At 41.1% G+C, this 22,775-nt stretch overlaps 1 protein-coding gene across 1 annotated transcript in view; it reads left to right on the forward strand.

Annotated features, from left to right (window-relative positions):
- Positions 1-22,451, forward strand: part of nyap1 (neuronal tyrosine phosphorylated phosphoinositide-3-kinase adaptor 1) — a 32,641-nt gene extending 10,190 nt beyond the window's left edge. The window contains 7 exon segments of the mRNA XM_087173592.1: positions 6,402-6,649; positions 15,179-15,546; positions 15,626-16,847; positions 16,849-17,516; positions 17,633-17,875; positions 19,035-19,138; positions 19,742-22,451. Of these exon segments, the coding sequence (XP_087029718.1) occupies positions 6,462-6,649; positions 15,179-15,546; positions 15,626-16,847; positions 16,849-17,516; positions 17,633-17,875; positions 19,035-19,138; positions 19,742-20,173 (3,225 nt within the window). The 5' untranslated portion in view covers positions 6,402-6,461 and the 3' untranslated portion in view covers positions 20,174-22,451.
- The last annotated feature ends 324 nt before the right edge of the window (positions 22,452-22,775 follow it).

The following is a 22,775-nucleotide window of genomic DNA, read 5'->3' on the forward strand; positions in this document are numbered from 1 at the left end:
TAGGCTAATAAAAATGCTCCCAGGTTTTCATATTTTAAATTTGCACAATGCCTTTGAGCCTGCTTAGTGGATCAGAATATCCAGCACTGCAACATTTTTCAGGAGATCTGGGTCTGAGCAGATTAAAGGAGCGTCCTAGAGCAGGTGAAGAAAATAACACAACGAATGGGAGGGAGAACTCCCATAGTAACTGTTATAAACAGAAGACAGGTCAAGCTCTCAGTAGCATCTGGCTGGTTGTTGATGTTGTCGCACACGCTACAGTGAGAGAGGACTCTGACGAGCTTGAGCAGGGTAAGGTTTTACCTCAGGTGACTGTTTTGTTGTTAGGGAGGGTTAGATTGGTTTTGCTTGTCTCCTAACCTGCGTGTAAAAACCGACAAAGCCATGGATGTTGTTTGAAAGGTTTTCCAGCCTACAGGTCAACCTGACAGAGTGCAAACTTTTCAAGGATTTTGGTTTTAAAAGGTTCAAAAAACTCAGCGAAGTGAACAGAACCGAAAGCAGAAACATCAAACACAGTATTTGCAGAATGTAATGTTCAATAAGAAAAGAGAGGAGATTCAAACCATGACCGATTTATTTTCTGTTTGACAGGTGCAAATTAATTTATCTTTAAAGGGCTGTAGGGTTGATGTGTGAATGATGACACTTTACCACCACTGACACTAGGTGAACCATGTGAAGGGCATGTTATGAAAGGTTTGAGTGTGTCTGTGCGTTTTTTCCGATGTGTTAAAAGATATCCTGTCCATATCAGAACAGTTCTGGTGAATGTTAATTGTTAATGGTGTGATGCAGCATAAATTATCTGACAGACCAAATGTTTAGGAAAGTATCTCTCACTGCAAGCTGAGCTTCTGTTAACAGAAAGTGTGAGACATCTGGCCATTGATATTTTGCAAACATGTTTGTACTTCGTCAGCACAAAGTTGACTTTTGTAGAATGAACTTTTTGTCCCTTTGTCAGAGGACTCTGTCCCTTATTTATTGTACTTGGTTGAAATATGTAAATTATAAAATTATTTTTTTAAAAAAAGTAATAGTTTGACATTTTGAGAAATTTTAAACTTATGTTTTTTGCCAAGAGTTAGATGTAAAGATCAACACCACTCTCATGTCTGTACACTAAGTATGAAACTGCTCCTAGCAGCCGGCTAATTTAGCTTAGCACAAAGAAAACAGGGAAACAGCTAGCCTGATTCTATCCAAATTGCCTGCCAGTTCTCAAATCAAACAAATGAGATATAATGCGCTAACTAATTATCTTTACAGTTGCTGTAAGGCAGTCTTTATTATATTTTGACTGAGCCAGAAAGGCTTGCTTTTCCCCCTGTTTTCAGTCTAAGTGCTAAGCTAAGCTAACTTGCTGCTGGCTGTAGCTTCATATTTACTGTACAGCCATGAGAGTCTTATGGATCTTCTCATCTAACTCTTTGCTAGGGAACATTTCCCCAAACCTTTTCTTTTGGTGTAATTCAGTCATGTGATTTGTTTAGAAAGTTTGACAGTTCCCCTCTGTTACAATTCAGCTTATTAACTTAGTATTATTCCATATTTATTCAAGATATCACTGTACAAGTATCACTGGCGCGATCATGCTATGATGACCTATAATCGCAGTCACTGTCCATGCTGTGTCTTTAATAGTCTGACATTAAATTAGTTGTGCATTTCAGTGTGAAAAAGTAGATTTTAACTGGGTGTTGCCTTACAAAATAACATCAAGGTCATTAGACAAAGAAAATAATTGTCTCAGTTCTCAGCACTGTTCAATATTTATTCTCTGAAAGCTGGTTTTGCTTGGCCAAATGTTTAATAGTGATGAAATGACGCATCTTGTCACATTGCACAAGCCTCTGCTGTTTAGGGGTATTTGGTAAAAGACAATAAATAAAATAAACAAGTAGGGACTTATTGTGAGTCTCAGAAACTAAAAAAAACAGATAGCCTATCGATTTTTGTTCATGTGGTCAACAGTTTACTTAGCACCAGATTAGGTGCATTTCTCACAATCTAACTTTGATCAGAGCTTTGTAGTCATCTCATAAAGACAACTGAAATGGGTTGGCCTGAAAGAAGCAATGGGCCATTCTTACAAACTGAATCATGTACTCGTTATCTGTCTGATAGTTTTGATCAGACCATCAAGCACATGTGGAAGTCGATGTTCGACAAGAAACACATGAGCATTTGTGAGTAGATTTGTAATTACAACCAGTTTCTTGAGAGGAACCAGCTGTGATTTAATGGGGCTCCTGTTTTAGTATTCCAGTCCTAGCATTATCAGCTGGTGCAGATATTCTCCAAGCGCAAGCTCTTAACATCTATTTTACTTCAATGCTTGCCCTGCTACAGGTGATAAAATGTTACTGTACTGCTAACATCTACATCTGAGGTTTTGCTTAATATTTGGCTTGCTTATCTCTTATATCCAGACATGCAGCTGAGGTGAGAGGAGGGATTCAGCTGACAAAGACGATAATTCAAATCTACCTTGAAAACATTAAAGTGTGAATTTATAAGTCAAGTTTCCTCGTATGGATAGGATATGGAGAATGTGTAGTGTAGCTAATTAGATCATTAATATTAGTAGCAAGGTTGTATGTTTACTATTAGATACAGATGCTACCACTATTTAAGATACATGGGATATGCTGTTGGAAGATCAGGTACAAACGAAGCGGCAGTGAAGTTTAACCCCGGGTTCATCACGTATGACGAGGCTGACATCCTGCTTTGTGCATATTCAGTGGCTAAGGAAGAGATGCATGGCTGACAGTGTTGCTAGGAGACCACACACAGCGACTAGTGTGAGAGGCTTGATTTCACCTCCCTCCCCCATTCTTGTAGCCTGGCTGCCTTTCACTGTTTTTCTATCCTCTCTTTCTCACACTTGCTTCCATTTGCTTATTCCCTCCACTCTCAAATCCCCTGCTTCAACATTTCCTTCCATCAGTCTGTCTCCAGCACGTTTTCAGCCTAATCGTATGTATCTTCAGCCTCATCCATCCCTCAGTGACTCCCTATTTATTGGCTTCCCCCCTTTTCCACCGCGCCCCCTCCTGTCTCCTTCCCTCTGCCTCGATCTCTCCTTCTCTCTAGCTGTATGCATCTCAAGCTGCTCATTCTCCTCCTGAGCATTTTGCTCCGTCCTTGTACACTGCTTCCCCTCTGCCTCTCTCATCCTCTGTCCCTGTCGCTGAGCTGCAGCGCTGTGTCTGGCTCAAGTGCGCTGACTGTGGTGTGTAATTTGGCTGCGTGGTTAAGTTATGATACCACTGGTGGCACTGGTGGCAGGGAAAAACTGAATAAACTCAAGCATATGTACAGTATCTTGTGTTTTCAAAATATATCAACTGATGAAGTGAGCCGTAAAAATCAGCTTCTTTCCTACTTACCTTACTTACTGTCACTACTAAGTTGCAAAGTTTGATTGCAGTAATTTAGTATTTAATTCAGGCTTATAGATGCAAGCATGTCAATCCTAGAACTGGATTTGCAGAGGAAGGAAGATGATGTCTTTAATGGACAACATGCTCTATACTATCTGCCCCTTCAATCTAGTTGCTTGTATTCAAGCAGCTTTGCAAAGGTAAATATATGGTATGACTGCTTTGTTCTGTAATGAAAAACGGAGAGTTGTTATTTCAAATCAAATTTTCTGTGGATATAAGCAAAACAGAAAGGGATAATATACCCCAAGGTAATTAGATGTGTATTTTAAATATGTTTCATCGAAATATTGCCCCTGTGCCAAGGCCAGGCCAGTGCTGTGATGTGTCACACCACTCTGCATCGCTACTGCCTCACTCACATTGAGGTGCAGCAACACTAAAGGACCACTTGCTGAGGTGGAGACTTGAGGGCAGAGGGCTGCAGTGCAAAGAGTTCCAGAAGTGTTAAATTCAGTGGCAGCAAAAGATAAAAAGATTTCAGGCAGTAAATACCAATAATACTAATGCTTTCTTACTCTCAAATGTTTTACAGTTTCAAATTTTGTGTGGTTAATGTTCTAAATTCCCTGTCATCAGTAACTCACACTCAAATCAGCTGCTGAGCGATTGCAATTACTGCTTCACACCCTGTCTGTATGCATGTGTTTAGCATGTATGGGGGATTCGAGTATGTGTGAGTGTGTGATCTGTTTGTTTATGTGCATGAATGAGTTGTCTGCAGCGCTGCATGCAGATCTAGTTATATGAATCATGGCTCCATCTGCCTCCTGGTTCTAATGAGGACTCCTGACTCGACAGATGCTCCTGAAACAACTTGCTAAATGTTCTGAATTTATTTGGGATTTAAAGTGATTCCAACCTATATGAGTGCATGTTTTGTTTGGGTCTTTAAAAATTATGTCTGTTGCCCAGTTTGATGAGACAAGGTTCTCTGTTATGAAGTGGAAAAAATGCCATAGGTATGAGTAAATAACTAAATGCAGAAATAAATGCATAATAAATACATTTTGGTAATGGATGTGGTTATTCCTGTATTTTTTACATTTATTTATTTATACATTTCTACATTCCCTTATTTCTGTATATTTCTGCGTTCATTTAATTATTTATATCCACATTTATTTATTTCTGTGTCTGTATGTAAATTGGGTAGGCGGTCCTACCTCAGTCTAAAGCCAGATTGGTTACAGCAGTGTGATCATATTAACTACTACTGCCTTGACTTGACTGGCACACAGGAGAAATGTTGAATACAGAAATAGATACATAAATGAATGCAGAAATACAGAAATAAATAAATGTAAAAATAGAGAATTTTTCATCACCAAAATGTAATGAATTAATTTATTTGCATGTATATATCCATTTATTTATTTATTTATACTTAATGGCATTTTTTTGTCCTTCATAGTATGTGGATGTAAGATGAAGATCTGCTGGTTCTTTTAGCTCAGCTAATTGCACACCAACCCACAGCATTTAATGCGGCAATTGTAGGGCTGCCTGCTCAGCTGCCAGATCCTAGAAACCCAAATCAAAGCTCCCGTTAACAAAATCCCAACCTACAGTCGCAGCTCCCTAACCTAATTAACATTGAGTCAGCAAGCATGGCAGCAGCAGTGGTCGGGGTTGTGGTCAGGGCTGTGGGATACAAGAATAGCAGTAGCCACGCTGACATGCTGGATGACATGCTGAGCCGTGACAAAAGAATCACACACAGCTACACAGCTCAACATGCTGCCTGGCCCAGGTGACAGTGCCTGATGCTCCCACTGTGGAATTTTTTGTCTTTATAGTGAGACATGGTTGAGATTTTGAAGAACAGTAAAAACACTGTGCAGTTGTGTTGTGTGGTAGATGTGGTTTAAGTGGTCCTGAATATGTACAGAATTAGATTAGCTATTACACTGCTGCAAAATGTAAATGTCATGTATTTTTTATTCCCTTTTCATGCCGCTTGCATCCTTAAACAAGGAGTATAAAAGCATAATTTAGATCTCATTACACTGGACTCGCATGCAGTTTCATTGTAGCGCATTGTGAATGCACATCAGAGATCTTTTAAAAATATGAACTAGAAAAAATAATTGGTTATATATTTAACTTTATTTACCTTTCCTGCTATCTTCTCTGTGAGACAGAAAACCTGTCAATATGGGCCATTAACATAATTAACCAGCAATGTTGCAACACAACCTATCAAGCTCAGCTTAATGCAACTCATGAAAGTGAAAATGCAAATGCAGTTCAGTTCAAAACAAACTGAAGCAGAGGCACCAATCATAATGCTCCTGTGTCCACTACCAAAAAACATTCTAGCTCTGTTTCTATTTGTGATGGAAAAAACACTGGAAACATGCATCAGCTGACAGCTGCGCTTTTCTTAGCCAATTGCGTTGCACACTCACATTCTCCACCATGAAAAATACTGTTGGGCCCTCAGATATCTGCCCCACAACAAGCCTGACTTCTCATGGGGTGAGCGTGAGTAGGAAGCTGTGCATGCGCTACATATGACAAACCAGATTACTGTCTGGCTAGCAGACAGGCTTAGCTAGGCCATCCCAGGGCCTGCAGCCAGAGATGCTCTGCAGCTGAGTTACCATGCTTACTCAAATATTAATAACTGGATAATGAAAGTATAAATAGTTTTCATATGATACACTAGAGGTAGGGATAAACAAAACTGCAACCTCCATCATCATGCATCACTGTGTCTTTGAAGACTTGTAGTAATGGGCAGGATTGTTTGCTATGACACAGTGAGCTTGATAAGCTATGACTCCCCTAAAGTTCTGCCAGTAATTTGGGTTTAATTATTTGGGTTTCATAGTCCCATCACAAAGTAGTCACTGTCAATCTTGTCAGCTGCAAGAAGGCTGGGAAGCTTTGTTTTTTAATGATTAATGAGCTCAAACATTGCCCTTGTTTCTTTTTGTTTAGGTGAGTTGGAGGAGGCTGCCTGTGCCATACGTCTCCTTCTCCCAAGTCTTCTTCTATACCATGAGCTCTGGCTCAGCCCAGGATGTGGCAGTCGAGCATTTCCTGCGTGACATAGAGAGGCGAAGCAAGCGGCTACACTGCGCTGTCATAGGCTGCGAGGAGGAGCGACCCCGCAGCGACATGAACCTGCTGTATCGTAAGAGCCGTTTGGACTGGAGGCAGAGGGACCAAGAGGGAAGTAAAAAGAGGTGAGAGGATCAGCTCACAGGAGCTCTGCATATATGGAATTACATTAGGGTTCAGTTCAGCGGGGATATAAACCTCTTAGCCGGCGTGAATGAGTTTAATTTCAAAATCTTAATTCCAAGCACAGTTCATGAAGTCAGAGGGGTTCGCCTGAATAGAATTGGGCAAATTTGCATAACAGCAGTTCATAATGATGTTAATATGTTCCATAGATGAGATAAACTACTATAATGTCAGCTAAAATGGCAGAAGGCAAAAAGGGGCCAAAACCAATGAAAAAGGAAATTAAATACAGTTGTTGCTTCATTTATCTCAATACATACATGATTATTTTGTCTTTGAAATTACATATATTCATCAGAGGTTCTGACCTTTAAGGTATAACGAGACCAGTTGTTTTATTTCACAGCAATGTCACATCACATGAATTTGTGTCATTCACTCCTTTAACAGTTTTCCCATTAAGCAAAATGGAAATACACACATTCCCTTACAGCTCTGTACAGGACGTTTTCCAAGAAAGGGTGAAGAGAAGAGAAGGAGTGAATTAGAAAACCTTGCCTGTAACAAGCTTTTATGAAATATGTAGGAACAACAGGAAGTGCAGGCCTTGAAGCTGAACCTGTGGTAGAAAGTACATTTACTCAAGTACTGTACTTTTACATTAATATTTTTGATGTGCTTGCACTTTACTTGAATTTTTCCAATTTATGCCACTTAAAATATTTTACTCCCCTTTTTACTCCACTGCATTCATCTCATTTATCTGACAGCAATAGTTTTTACTTGAGACCAGTTCCGGTTCCCAATCATTTTTGGCCTGTCATATTTCAGATGTCTGTGAGTTGGTAGCAGCTCCACCAAATAAAGAATTCTCTCTAAACTTCTCTGATGCGAATAACTGTTTGAGGTCCAGAGAGGTCAAATCATCCAATACTTAACATAAGCAAAGATTACAGAAAAGTTGGTGAAAAAAAAAAAAATCAATATAAATTTACGTAGCAGAACTTGTCCTACACCATTAATTAAGTCACGACCCCTCAGATTTATCTTGTGACCAGCACCCTTAGGTTGAGAACCATTGGACAAAGCTAACGCAGCCCTGTCCAGCTATAATATTAAAGTGCTACTCATGCATTTATGCACCAGTATTCCCAATCTAATAATGTCAGATATAATACACTTGTGGGGGCCATTTTTATGCAGATTGAGTTATTTTACTTTCAATACTTCAAGTGCACTTTCCTGTTTATACTGTACTTATGTACTATACACACTGCAAGGTGCTGTGTGTATTCGGGGCTGTAACGACTAATGACATATCAGATGCAGCTCCTGTCTTTGGATGTCGTCCAGCACAAGTGTCAAGTAATCATAATAATTCACAACACAGACTAAGTGCTGGTCTTGTCAATAATGTTAATAATAATTAAATCTTGTGTAAACATTATGTGATTTAGGGTCAAATAATATGTGATTTGTTTAAACTGAATTGTATTTAGAAATGCTGAAAGACAGCCAGACAATTAAAAACAAACAAATTAAGTTATAATAGAACTATTTCCAGCACTCAACAGAAGTGTCAAAACAGTTGTCAGCAGCAGAACATCATCACACTCTGAATCATAATTTGGTCATGACAGTATTGTCTTGAAAAGTGTGTGTATGCCCGTGAGAGTGTGATCTGATGTATCTGAGTGCATGTTTGGGTGACAGGACAGATGAAATGTTCAAATTGTGAGTCACCTATAATTCTCCAAATCCCACGTAGTGTATGGGGCTATTTGTGCCACTGAGGCGAGGGAGGACATCAAAGACAACAATTCAGTTTGTTTAGAAGCGTGTTCCAGCACTTTGAGTCACAGCGGTAATTGGAGGCCCTCGTGTTGGCAGCAAAGATCAACGTCATGGCATCATCAAGCCAGTGGAGGTGTAGGGCCGCAAGTGGGACAGCGGGACATGATCAGCGATGAAAGCAGAGCCGAGTGGGGCCAGAGCAGCAGAGGTGAGAAGCAGGACATGACCAGTGATGATTACGGACAGAGCAGGGTCAGGGATGAAACCACACAGGGGACAAAGGGATGGAAACCAAATGGACTTGAGGCAGGATCAGGGCCGACTGCAGAGCCGGTGGGAGTGAGGGAGGTGGGGTGGGAGGGGGGCGGGACAAAGGAAGCAGTATGAAGGGCACTGGGAGACAGTTTGAGATCTCAATGCCCTCAGGAGAGACATCACATTTTAAAGCAGAGTCGACTGTTGAGATACAGAATGGTAAATAGATGAGTTTCAATATGAGTTTTAAAAATAGAGACTGTTTCTTATGGCACTTATACAGGCAGACAGACTATTCCCAGTAGTGGTGACTGGTGGAGGAAACCTTGCTGCCAGCTGAGGTTTTATTAATTCTTGCACAGAATTATGAGATCAGTGTGAATGGACGGCCACGGGTGTAGCCTGGCAATTTCAATGTGTAAACTGAAATATGGAGGACCAAAAACAGCCTTGCAAATCCCTTTAAAGCAATTAATATTCAATGTGACAAAGAGGGATGAATAAAAGACAAAGTTTTCTGTCATTAAATGTATGTAATATAATGGTGCATGGTTTGAATATATGAATTCTTTTATAAACAATGCGATTCAGAAATGAAATTGACAGTACAGCGTTTTAATGGTAAATAGATGACAGATTTCATAAATCAGTTTGATACAATTTTTAAAGAATAGGGTAAAATTATTGTTTTTTTTCAACCTGGATTTGAAAGTTGGTTTCCCATTTATAGTCAAAGTCCTCATTCACATCACACACTAATGTCTTGTTATGGCAATTTCTTTTGCTATTAATCAATTAATCAATTAACCAATTTTTTATTTTTTATTTTTTGTAAGTATCCAGGGTAGGATGATAAATGGTTATAAGTTGTAAGTCTCTTTTAGATCTTGATCTATTTGCAAGTGCAAGGCCAAGTAGTGAGGTGTGATGAGAAATAACTTGCAGTCTGCTCAGTATTCAAGTTAAGAGTAAGTCAGTTTAGGCTTTACAGGCCTGAAGTGAATTAATAAAATGTATCTGAGTTTTGTATTTATTTTTGTAAGGAATAATTAGATTTGGAAATATTTCAATGCTAAGAGATAATGCAGCTTCTTCCTGAGGATTAGCACAACACTCCACTTATCTTAATGACACATCTGAGAGATTATGAACAATTTGTTGTTGTTAATTATGAGGTACAAAAAAGGACATTGTAAGATTTAAAATCTACATAATTTCTCTTCATTTCCTTTAGTGACACTGAACAACATTACAAATTCAGAGCAAAGCTAAAATTAATCCAACTGTATGAAATCATTGACCTGGTACTCACTATTACAACTACACTGTGTATAAGAAAAAATTGAGAAAAAACAAAACTAAAATTTTGAGTTTGGTGATTTAACTTTATTTCTTAAGTTTAGGCTATGAGTTAGTCTACTCCAAGTTAGAGGGACATTTTACATCCTCAAACCACTATCCTGCCAACAGTCACAATGAGTCTACGATAATTATTCCTCAGTAGGAGCCCTATGACGGAAGTGCTTTATATGAATAAGGTCACTACGGTGCAGGAAATGTCTTTGTGCAGACATATTGTCATCATATTTTACATCATTTTAATTTTGAACTGAAAAGAGACCATCTGACTTCTCTGAGAGACATTTATAAAAAGACACATAATGGCCTCCATCATGTAACTTTTTCCATATTGTCAAAGCTGGTGCACGCAGGTAACACAACACCAGCGAAGGGCCCAAATGCAGATGCTGTAGCAGAGCAAATGCAGTTCACAGATTTATTTAAAAAAGTAAACAAAAGCTTACTGTATAAGATGGCGAGGCAAACAAAGACAAACAAATCCAGTAAGCGGTGGCAAGAACCCAGGAAACAAGCGAAAAGGGTCAACATACAGGTAAGCCAGGCGAACATGTGGACCCAGGTCATGAAGCCCACATTAACCAAACATAACATTCTGGCAGCTGAAAGGGGGGAAGATAAGATTTTCTATATACACAAGGACTAATTGGCAAATGAGAAACCAGTGGAACAGAAAACTGGCGGGAAAAACAAAAACGCAGCGTGAAACCACAACAGACACATAAGGAAAATAATTTCAAAATAAAATAGGAAAAACTTAACATACCACGAAGCTCACAGAGGGGCAGAGCATGACACAAATAAGGAAATATTGCATATTAGGAAAAATAAGAAAATAAGCAATGTTTCTTAATGACCTAATTTAATGAGTTAAGTAAAAATCCATTGGGCATTCAGTCAACTGAACTCATGAGTTTAAGCTCTGAAAATGGTAATTAAACAATTTTAACTAAAGTTAATACTATAGTTCTGCATTCCCCATGTTAAGAACATGTTAACAGAACTTTCTCACTTTGTATTGGCTTACAAATTAAGATTTAAAGTTTTCTAGCCTGGCTTTTGCCAAAACATATTAGTTTGATTTGTTGGCACAATTTCTATTTTTTACTTGAAATGGTAATAGGCCTAATTTAAATTGCTATGGCCTAACAATTTGCAATTGTTATTTATGCCAAAGAATATAAGTTGCAATTTTTACAGCATATATATAGAACAAGTCTAGGTCAAAACCTAGTTTATGGCTGGACCATGTATGGTCAATGTGCAAAATTGAGGACATAGGTGAACACGGTACTTTCAATGGAAAGTAGCAAAGACCTACTGGAAAAGTCACTAATTGTTGCTAGATGGTGTAATATGTTAATTAGAATATTTGTGACATTATCCCGTCGTATTGGCATTCTGCCTATTGTCAACCAGTTTGTATCAGTTCTTGCTCATGGGCCAGTACTGGCTACTCACTTTTAAGAAAAGTAGCTAATTTTTTTTTCCAAAAGGTTCCTGGATTTGTCACTAGGTGCATTTTTGAAAAAAGTCGGTAAAGGCCAATGGGAAAAGTCAAACACTTGGCCAGCCAATGGTGTAACTGGGTGTAACTTTATTACTCACTCAACTCTATCACTCACTCAGTCAGTCACAGACATTCGGGGATGTAGCACTTGACTGTGGCTGGTCTAGTCAAATAAACAGAAAACCAGTCCGAGATTCACATGTGTGTTATCTCCCTTTTATGAATACACCAACTCCATAAGAGAACCTTAACATCTGGATCACATGGCACGCCCCGAGCTTTAAAATCTGTTCAGTTTTGTTATGAAAACAATTTATTGCATCTGTCATGGCAACTGAATGTGAAAGTGTTCCTCATCATGTCAGCTTGCCCTCATGAACAGAGAAAAACAGTCCTTGACATATAAAGAAAAAACTTTAAAGTGAAGGTCAATGTCTAAGATGACTCTTAAGTTTCAGGCAGACAAAGATAGGTATTGTCTTGTTGTGGAAGCTTCAAGGAGTTCATGTCCGTGTGGAGATGGAGTCATAAAAGGAAAAACATATTTCAGTTGCTTCAGGGGAACCTACAACTATGTGTCACATGCTGACAAATAATACTACAATAATACTATTAGAAGAATCAATAGAGAAAACTTGTGCTTTATTGCTTTGAGTCAAGCCAAAAGGCAGTATCACTTCTTATGTAATCTTCTTCCGGTGACAGAAGACGAGTCAGATTTTCAGTTTAAAACCATGCCATAACTTTAGGCAATCAATTAAAGTGTCAAGTATTGTGTCAGATATGTCAGTGAAGTCCAACAGAATGAGGACAGCTACACATTTAGCTGCTCAACCTTAACTCATCTGAAACTTTAACAAGAGACGACTTAACTGCTCTGCTTTGCCCTCAAACCAGAATGGGTATTCTCAAAGATAATAGTTTCACAGATAGTCTCATTCAGCTGTTTAAACATAAACCACTCTTAAACTTTGCCCCAAGAAGGTAAATTAGAAATAGGACGGTAGGTGCTAGGGGCAGAATTATCTTAACTGGATTTCTTCAACAAAAACTTTATCACCAGTCTGAAAAGCTTCTGGGAATGTCTTCCACTCTGATGAGGGGGTAGTCTGAGCAAAGATAAATCTAACAAAGGTGTTCTTCAAAAGGCTACAGAGCAGCAGTGGATAACTTTTGATTGACAGGGACAATGATGTGCATTCCTCCTTCCTTCTTTCTGGAGCATACTGTCATGAATATTTAACCTTTGCTGGCAGTCGAGCGATTTTCATGATGACAAATACAGAAAATTTTATTAAAGCATAAATACTTGCGCTTGATCATATCGTAGAGCATTTTGCTAGAAATCATGTAGAGCTGCCTTAAATTTATGCAGGCAAATAATTTCCTGATTTGGACAAACCGAGAAAGGTGCAGACGAAACTTTCCTGAAATATTTCTGATCTATTCTTGATTAAAACAGCACAATGGGTAATGTGAGGATAAGACATCTGCACAGTATAAGAGCTATAGCCAGTAATCAACGCATTCTGAATTAGCAATTTTCAACTCATTTTCTAGTATCGATTTTCATTTGAATAGTGCACAAGAGTCAGAAACACAGTTAGATGAGAAGAGGGATAACACTCTACTATCTCTCTGCTTAGTATATTTTATGTGTGGGACTGTTTAGCTCCTTGCTAAGAAATAGTCCCACACATATAACCCCCTGAAAACCACAGTTTTTGTAGGCATTAAACAAACAAATGAACAATTCTTAATCTGTGTGCTTTTGAGATGCTGTGAAGTAGATTTTGTTACCTTCAGACAGAGCCAGGCTAACAGTTTCAGTCTTAATGCTATGCTTTATGCTGGCAAGAAAGTGAATTAATGTATTTCTGAAAATGTGAAACTAATGCTTGAAGTGTTGGTTACTGTACATTAGGGTCCCAGTGTAAAGCAGCAAGAAATAGAAGCGAATAAAGAGGTGAGGGTCCAGATTTTTGAACAGTTCAGTCTCGGTTGAAGATGCTGAAAGATTCTTCTGCCCTAAGAAGAAGTAAGAAAAGAAAACAGAGCACTTCAAGGTGCTAGAAGGAGCTGCTCAGCCTCTGTTCTGGGCTATATTTGGCCCTGTAGTATCTATGTCGATTGTGAGGAGTCACAAGTACATCTCCACAGGCATTCAAGGGCACAAACATACTCGTACAGATGCAAACACACTCTGTTGCTGAACCACACACATAAACACACATATTCAAGCACTGACACACACTGCCTCACACATGAGGAAGAAAATAGGAGCCTCTGTGTTCTTCATGATGAGCAGCCCTGATACTGCTTCTGCTGCTTGCAATGTTGACTACAAACTGTAAGCTCCAATTGTTTTCTTCTGTGCTTCACTGGATTGCAACTGATCAAAAAGTGAGCGCTGCATGACCCACAGTCATATGTCACCATTATGTGCTATAATGAATCACTTACATGCAGAATAATCATGCATTTGAGGAATTTAATTACACACTCAGAAACACAATTTCTCGCAGCATCAAATGTGTGGACAGATGTGGATAGCCAGATGCGTCTGTGCTGAGATGTGATCAAAACAAACCTGGAACAAGAATCAGCCTTATGAGGCTGTGATTTCCTCCTGCATCACTGCAGTGAATTCTGGTATCTTTCCTTCTGATAGTATTTCCACCACCACCTTTTTTTTGCTCTTCTCTGACATTTTGTGTAAGTATAGTAACTTCACAGTAGCCTTGTTACTAAAAAGTTATATGGGCAAAGCAAATAAACCTTATTCGAGCCAAGTCGGCTTTAAGGCCAGGGACATATCTTATGTTGCTGTGAGAGGAAGCAGCATAACACACAACATCAGAAGCCATTTTGTAATCCTTTGGTGAACTCAGTGGGTCATCAAACCTCACAGTTTTATATCAACAACCTGAACCACTGACACTGATGCCTGAACTGTGCTCTGACTAATTTATAACACCCTTCAAAATTCATTATTCTTTTATTTTGATGTTAACAAGACCATAGAGTTTAATAAAAGGCATATACTGCATGTTTTACATGCTCTGTTGGGGAGTGACAGTTTGGTAAACACTGTGATTTATTTGTCAGATTTTTATTTTTTATTATTTGTTGTTGGCGCTCGTATCATTGATGATTTCAAAGACAAACCATCACATAAATGAAAATCACAACTGTTCCCATGGTAACAGATTAAATGCTTCTGGCAAAAACAGACTACAGATGTTGGCTGAGGATATAAAGATATAAAGAATAAGGGAATTCCAGCAACACAGTGTACACAGAGAGTTCTTTGGGAATTGATTTCCTAATTGAATCTGTTTGAGGGGGAAGCAGATGTGGAGGAATTCAGATGGAAAGATATGTGAATGCAAAAGATGGAGGAGCCTCCAGGGCTTTCCCTTTTGCCGTGAAAGCCCTGCAGGCATTTCTTTATTGAAAAAGCAATGCTTGAAGACCAAAGACAGAGTGAGGAAAGAGGGAGGTCAATATAAAGGGTAGTACATGAATGTTTTTCACTTCACTATGATTTTTTCATACTTCAATATTTTACTTCCATCCACACCTTCCCAACCCCATTCCCAAATTGCAGCTCTACCCAAAACGACCCTTCAGCAACCGTTGGCAAAGTCCGAGACTTGGCTTCCTTCCGCCGGCACTTCCGGATGGGTTTCATGACCATGCCGGCCTCCCAGGACCTGTCCCCTCACTCCTGTGCCTCCGCCATGGCGCCACGCTCGCAGTCCTGCCATGCTGTCGGTGCCGGGGACACGAGTCTAGAGAACGGAGATTACTCTGACACCCAGTCCCAACATGGTGGCCGCTGCCCCCCAGCCAAACCCAAACGCCACCCAAGCACTCGCCTCAGCTCTTCGTCCGCTGACAGCAGAGGACCTCCTGAGACGCCGCCCCCGCCTCCGCCCACTCACTCACAGGCCAAACACTCAGAGAAGAAAAATGGTAAGAATGTGTGTTCAGGTGGTTATTCTGCTGAAAAAAATGATCTATTTTCTTGACTTGCTTTTTTTTCATCGTACAGCCATGAAGAAGTCTGACTCTGGAGAGATTGGAGCAAAGAAGGTGCCTCCTTTAAAGCCCAAGAGAAGTCCCAGCACCCAGCTTTCCTTTGACCCTCTTCCTCCACGTGTGCCTCCTGCCACATCCTTGCCTTTCCAGGCAGCAGACTCTCAAAATCAGACAGCAGACGGGGATGATGAGCCAGTCTATATAGAGATGGTGGGTCAAGTGTTCACCAGAGACAGCCAGACGGCCACCCCCCACCCTGTCACCCCTGTGGCCACCACACCTGACTCTGACTCAGACCAGAGTGAGGCCATTTATGAGGAGATGAAATATCCGCTGCAAGAGGACAGAGAGTCCCAGAGACACCTCCCTCCCAAACATGAGAAACTGAAAACCTCTAAACACTTCCATGTCACCCCCTCCTCTTCCAGCAGCTCCTCCTCTTTGCCCCGCCCCTCTTCGTCCTCTCCTTCCTACTCCAAACCCAAAGCTACTGTGTCAATTTCTCATTCGTCTCCTCTGCCTTCCTCTGCATCCTCCACCCCTGTCCCCCAGGTCCTCTCCACCAGTCCGCACACCCCACGTGCTCCTACTCCCTACCTGCTGCAAGGGAGTAAATCTGAGCCTGAGGCCAACACAAAGATCCCAGCCCCTTTCCCCAATCTTCTACAGCACCGGCCCCCGCTGCTTGCCTTCCCTCAGCCTGCAGCAGCCTCCAGCGGGGTTGGGGTGCAAAACAAGGCGTCTGCTTCTGTTAAAATGGGAACTCAAACATCCAGTGTGACGACTCAAGCCAACGCCTCCTCCTCATCCTCTTCTAATGTTCCTGTATCCCTGTCAGGCTCCAAGGAGTCATCAGGAGGATGTGCAAGCCAGCAGGACAAACACAGCAGAGATTCCCAGTTAGGCCCAGCTCCTGGACTGAGAGCCAGGAGTCACTCCACACCCTTGCCCCCCTCCTCTAAATCCACCTCACCTTTCTCCCATCACCACCACCACCCTCACCATCGCCCCTCACACTATCATCACTATCGCAAGCCAGAGAGAGGAGACTCTCCTGCTCCAACCAAGAGCAGCTCTCAAGGTTCAAACCAGGCCACAGTCCAGACCCAAACCTCAAGTACAGGAAAGGAAGGCAAGTCTGTTAGCTTCCTCTTGAAGTCCGATAAAGGAGAGAGGGATAAGGATAGGGAACGGGACAAAGACAGGGACAGGGACAGGGACAGGGACAGGGACAGAGGACAGAGACAGAGACAGAGACAGAGACAGAGACAGGGACAGAGACAGGGACAGAGACAGAGAGAGGGACAGAGACAGAGAGAGGGATAGGGATAGGGATAGGGGTAGAGACAGGGACAGGGAGAGAGACAGAGATAAGGAGAAAGACAGAGATAGAGACAGAGATAGGGATAAGGACAGGGACAGAGAAAGAGAAAGGGATCGGGACAGGGATGGAGGGCCTCACTCCTTACAGATGGATTGTGCTACCACCTGTAGCAGCCAAACATCTCAAAGCAGCACCAGCTCAACCCCTACGCCATTATCCTCATCCCAGCGTCCTCATTCTCGCCCACATCTCCGCTCTCACACTCCACACGGCCTGCCAGCGTACAAGCCGCCCTCTTCAGACAGCCCACTGCTGTGGACCTACCCCTCTGGTGGCTTCCGGAGGCCGCCGGCTTACGAGAGCCTGAGAGGGAGTTCTCAGACGCCGTCTCTGCAACAGCCCTCGAGCCTTACTGGTATAGGTGAGGGGGTGTCCAAGGCTAATGGAGGGTCTGCATCCCTCCAGTCAAAAGTTGGCTTCATGCCCTGGGACAGCAGTGCCAGCTTAGCTGCAGATGAGGGGTCTTACTGGCCTATGCAGAGGAAGTTGTCCTTCAGCCATGGGAGCAGAGAGACAGAGAGTAAGTCAGAGGTCATTTTGAATAAAGGGTGCTAGAGATGCTTTATTGAAAAAAAGGCTTGTTGACGTATGTTTTTCTTCATTGAAATACTCAACTTGTTCATTCCCCTGTCTCAGAGGATGAAGGGCGTGCGTGGAATGGCAGTGCTGATGCCCTGTTAAGGATGGATAAAGAGGATCTTGGGATCGGGTCGCGAGGCGGCCACTCAGGCATCCCGGTCCACTTCAGTGGTGCCACCAGCAGGGCCCTTGGTCACAGTGAGTCCTTGGCTGGTGTGGATAGCAGCCTTGGATTCAGAGCCCTACCCAGAGTAGGGATGCCTCTTCCCTGCCAGACCTTCCCTGCCTGTCGCAATGGAGGTAGGCAAACACAGTGTTCATAATCTTTTACTCACAGACCCTCACCACAACATCCTATTTAGAGAGGAACTACGTCAGTGGATTTACATGGGGATTCTTCTGCTGGCTCAGCTTTAGCTCTTAAACTTGGACAGCTTACTTGTTTTTTGCCATTGTTTGAAATCAAATGTGGTTTTAAACCGCCAGAATTTAGGAAAGGATGGAAAACTAGGAGAGACTAGACCCCTCCTCTCCTCTCCTCTCCTCTCCTCTCCTCTCCTCTCCTCTCCTTGCCTTCTCTCTTCTTTTCTTCCTCCAGTACATCCTCCTGTACTGAAGTTAGTCTTGAAGCTCTGTGTCTCTTTGACAGCCTCTGCATCTGCTCTCAAGGCCTTTATCTGGAGATAGACAGACAGTGCTTACATTGAGAATCAGTGCAATACTTTCCTTGAAGCAGAGCCCATAAAATAAGTGTTCCATAAACAGGCCCATATCCCTGCACACACATATTCATGAGCCCTGGTCCCATCCCATGGTGTTTAGGATTTACATTGTGACAGACCTGGTTGTATAAAACACTTTAGAACTAACTTAGATTTAGTTATGTGAGCTAAGTACATACACAGTGGGCAATTTACAGGTAAGCCTTTAAGCAAAGTGATATTACAGAAATGTTTAAAGCAGTCACTGACTGTAACACAACATTACCACCAACAATACTTAACAGTCTCACAATTAGATCACTTTTGTAACTTTGTGTTAAACTTATTTTTCACTTTGCAAATATGTTTTTTAGAAGACTGGATAAATTACACATTAGGTTCACACCACAAAAATTAAATCACGTTTTCCTGTCCAATAAATTTAATGGGAATTTGTTTACAAGACAATATGCGATACCCAGCTGACAGACAAACACTGAGAGAGTGAAACAGTGAAACAGGAACAAATCTCAGCGGAAACTTGTCTACATTGCTTTAATACTCATTCGCAAGTTTATGGGTTCTTTATAATTGTCTAGTAGCTTAAAATTAAATGTGTAAACACAATGTACAGAGATTGTCTCAACTCACATGAGTATGGTTAGACATCCACAGCTCTGTGTACTGCGTTAAAATGAAAAGCTATATTTCAGTGTTCTCATTAGCAGGCACACAGTGTAATGTTTGTTTCTTCACAGAAGTGGGGCGGCTGGGCCGCTCCTCCTCTGCTGCTGGAGTGAGACAGGTGGGTGGAGATGTCCAGAGACAGAGCAGTCTACCAGCACGAGAAGCCCTGAATCAGGTGAATATATAGTATAATACCCGTCCTTATAGCTATAGACTCTATTAACTTCATTCATGGTAGATTACGGAGTGAGCATTAATATTGTTCTCATTATTACTTCCCCTCCTGCTAGATACAGTGCTCCTGCAGATCTATTTATAGCTGGTAGATATGCCCCCATGAGCAGAATAAGGTTCTGGCCTGCCTGAAAAGAGTAAGAGCTTCAAAGGTACATGACGTAGGTTCATATGTAATCAGTGACTGAGTAGTGGATGAGAGAACATGCTGTTCTATGTTTTGGAGAGATGAGCTGCATTCTTCGACCGGTGCATTTTGCCCAGATTCTGGCTGCATAGCAAGTGCTGACGCAGTTTGAGTGTGCTGCAGAGACTGTCTGCATGCGTCTGGTTGACCCTCCCTCAACCTGTAATACATGAGGCAGCGCTGCATCCTGGTGGCTGTCCAGAGGAACTGCAGTTTTATTTAACATCTTAGGAGTGGTTGTCACCGTTTACAGCACTGCAGTGATCTTTCATGTATTGTAGAAACTTAATACTAATATACTATACTATACTAATGTCACGAAACACCATATGAATTCAGTGACTTGACTTTTTCCAGCTGCATGGCCTGGCCCAGCCTCAAGTGCCCTGCAGTCCCAGCAGTCCCAGTGTGTCTCGACAGCAGCAGCAGCTTCAGCTCCACCAGCAGCAGCTGCAATTAAAGCAGCAGCTCCAGCAGCTTCAGCAACAGCACCATCTGCAGTTGCAGTTCCAGCAGCTCGCCCAGCTGGCGCAGGGACAGCCTTCGGTCAGCGGAGGCACCACCCCATCCACAACGCAGACCCAGAGAGATGGCAAGCTGCTGGAAGTCATTGAGCGTAAACGCTGCCTGTGCAAAGAGATCAAGGCCCACAGGCGCCCTGACAAAAGCTTGTGCAAGCAGGACAGCATGCCCATCCTCCCTAGCTGGAGACGGACACCTGAGCCTCGTAAGACTGGCACACCACCTTGCCAGAGGCCACAAGCCGTCGTGTGGGACACGGCTATCTGAGGTGGGACAAAACACGCAGATAAGTTGAAGATGGTTGAACAATTAATAAGAGATGAGAGTAAAAATGGGTTCAGAAACTGGAATATTCTTGGTTTTTGGTGAGATGATTGCCACAGAGGCAGGAAAGATTTTGGACAAAGAAGAATTTGCAAGCACTCTTCCTGTGTGATAAACTGACTGGGGAACAGTAATGGGTTATTGGAGATTGAACTCATTTGGAAACAACCATCAAAAAAAGGCTGATAAAAGATGTGAAGAAAAAGAAGTATTACAATCAGACTAAATTAATTTCTTACCCAGTTGATTTGTACTTGCTCTCTACGATGTACTACATTGATGTGTTCTAATTGCCAATGATTTTTGCCACAAAACACCAGTACTATTGCTACAAAATGAAGACACCAACTAAACAATAATGGGTGGGATGTTTTCTGTGATTGGTGTTGCCAAATTTCCTCCTGACTACTTGAGACATATTTTCTCCAACACACAGTTGTCCAACACGCATATAAACTGCTTTGTGGGTGAGAAAAGGCAAGATTCATTGATAAGTTATTGAAGTGTTTCTTGAAATCGTGAATGCATATGAGATGTCTTGGTATCAATAGATTGTCATTGTGGATGCAAATAATCATCACTGAGGAGTAAAAGCTACCTACTGTATCTGTTTGCATATTTGTAATGTATCTATTTACTTTCTCAACGTTTCTGCAATTTTATAGCAATATGCTCCCAATGCCGGAGCAACATAATTAAAACTTGTGTCAACTAGCCTAACATACATATCTAAGACTTGAATAAGTCATATTTACTGTGTCATTCTCTGCATGTCACAATAGACATACAGTATTGTAAAAAAAAATATATAAATATATAAATGTGTAGAGATGATCATGTCAGACTTTTACATACAGCAGATCTTCACTATGATAATATCATGTGGTTGTATAAAAAGATGAATATGTTGCTTGGGGTATCATTAAAAAAGGTGGTGTGACAGATGGCACATACTGTGCAGTCCAGTCAATCAATAGGTCCAGATCAGTGGTACACAAACTTCATCACTCATGCTTACCCACAGTTGCACATAAGTGATTGTTCCTCCACACAGAAAAACAAGCACTGACACCCATCAACACAGACTGTACAATATGGTGCAACTGATAAGACTGTGAGTATTGATCACCTCAAACAGAATGCTGGAACAATCTGCACAAAACATGGTATACGCTTAGGAGAAATTAAACCCTAATGTACTGTAAATAGATATGTACAACTGTATTGAAAATGTAGCAGTTATTTCCATTTTCATACTTGTAATCAGTACATATTATGTAGCATATACTGTATAAACATAACTTTGTTCACTTGTTTTTTCTAAAAGAAGTTACTTTATCTGCTGCAGCCACTCCATGCATTACTTATAGTTGTACTAATAAACAGTAAGCCCTCTAATGAAAGGCACAGTCCAACAGTTGTTTATTTAAATTTATGCAAGACTCCCTTTAAGCTGTGTTATTGTTTTATTTATGTCTTTTTTTTCTACATTCATTTTTATTTGTGTACAGATTTCTTGATTTTTGGAATACTTTGCTGCTATCTTGAACTACAGGTGTTGTTCATTCAACTACATGGTGTTACCATGAGAAACATTATTAATATAGTGGTTATTGTTACATATTTGTTTTATAAGCCACGTGAAATGAAGTTTGTACCTTGAAGAGTGAGCCCTTCTGTAATAGTATTAAGGCACTTGAATGTCTCTTGGTTGTTGTTGTTTTATGATAGTTAGCACCAAACTGTACAGTACAGTACACCCATTGAAAAGAAGACCTATCTAAATGTTTGAGAGTCACTGCTTGGCCTTTTGTTTTAGTTCCACCTGCTTGTGTTTGACAGTCGAGGGTTTTCGAGCTCACTGAGTCCATTTTCAAACAAACACAGGTCAGGTTGATGGAAATGGGCAAGTGCAATGCATGCAGAGATTCCTTATACTGAAAATGTCCCAATGATACTGACTATTGTGCCCAATTTAATTTGAGATACCAAGTAATCACCTTACTATGATTCCTTTTCACAGACTGATATGGAACCCTAGGTATCATTTCCCGAAATAGTTTACAGAAGCTGTTGGTTTTGTGTGTCTACTAAAACAGTGGCCATTATATGAGTGCCATACTATATTGATATGGTAAGATACGGTGTACTTTGGAAATCACTGTAGTGCTATATTTGCATTGATATTGTCATTAAAATAAATTTTATATAATGAACTTTACACAACAAACAGAATTTTTGCATGTTTTCATGCCTCATGTTGTTTTCCAGCGGAGATGCTGGGGAAGTGGACATTATGTTCCCTCTGCACTTCTGCAGCAGGTGTTGCAACACCCACAGTTTCCAAATGAGGGCGCTACTTCACTCCCCACTGCTGCTCCTGCTGCTGTTGCTGCTGTTGGTGTGGCTTTGTGCAGTCACCGCGTCAGTACAGCACACACAAGCAGTTGTATCCAGACTCAGACTAATCCATCAGACCTTAAACACCCTTCATAGTTTGAACTGAAAACCCTTACCTCAGTTATTACCCAAAAGTCGAATGGTT

This window comes from Seriola lalandi, unplaced genomic scaffold (genome assembly GCF_002814215.2).
Source record: "Seriola lalandi dorsalis isolate HSWRI2012SDOR001 ecotype SW California unplaced genomic scaffold, Sedor1 jcf7180002054256, whole genome shotgun sequence".
Taxonomy (NCBI): domain Eukaryota; kingdom Metazoa; phylum Chordata; class Actinopteri; order Carangiformes; family Carangidae; genus Seriola; species Seriola lalandi.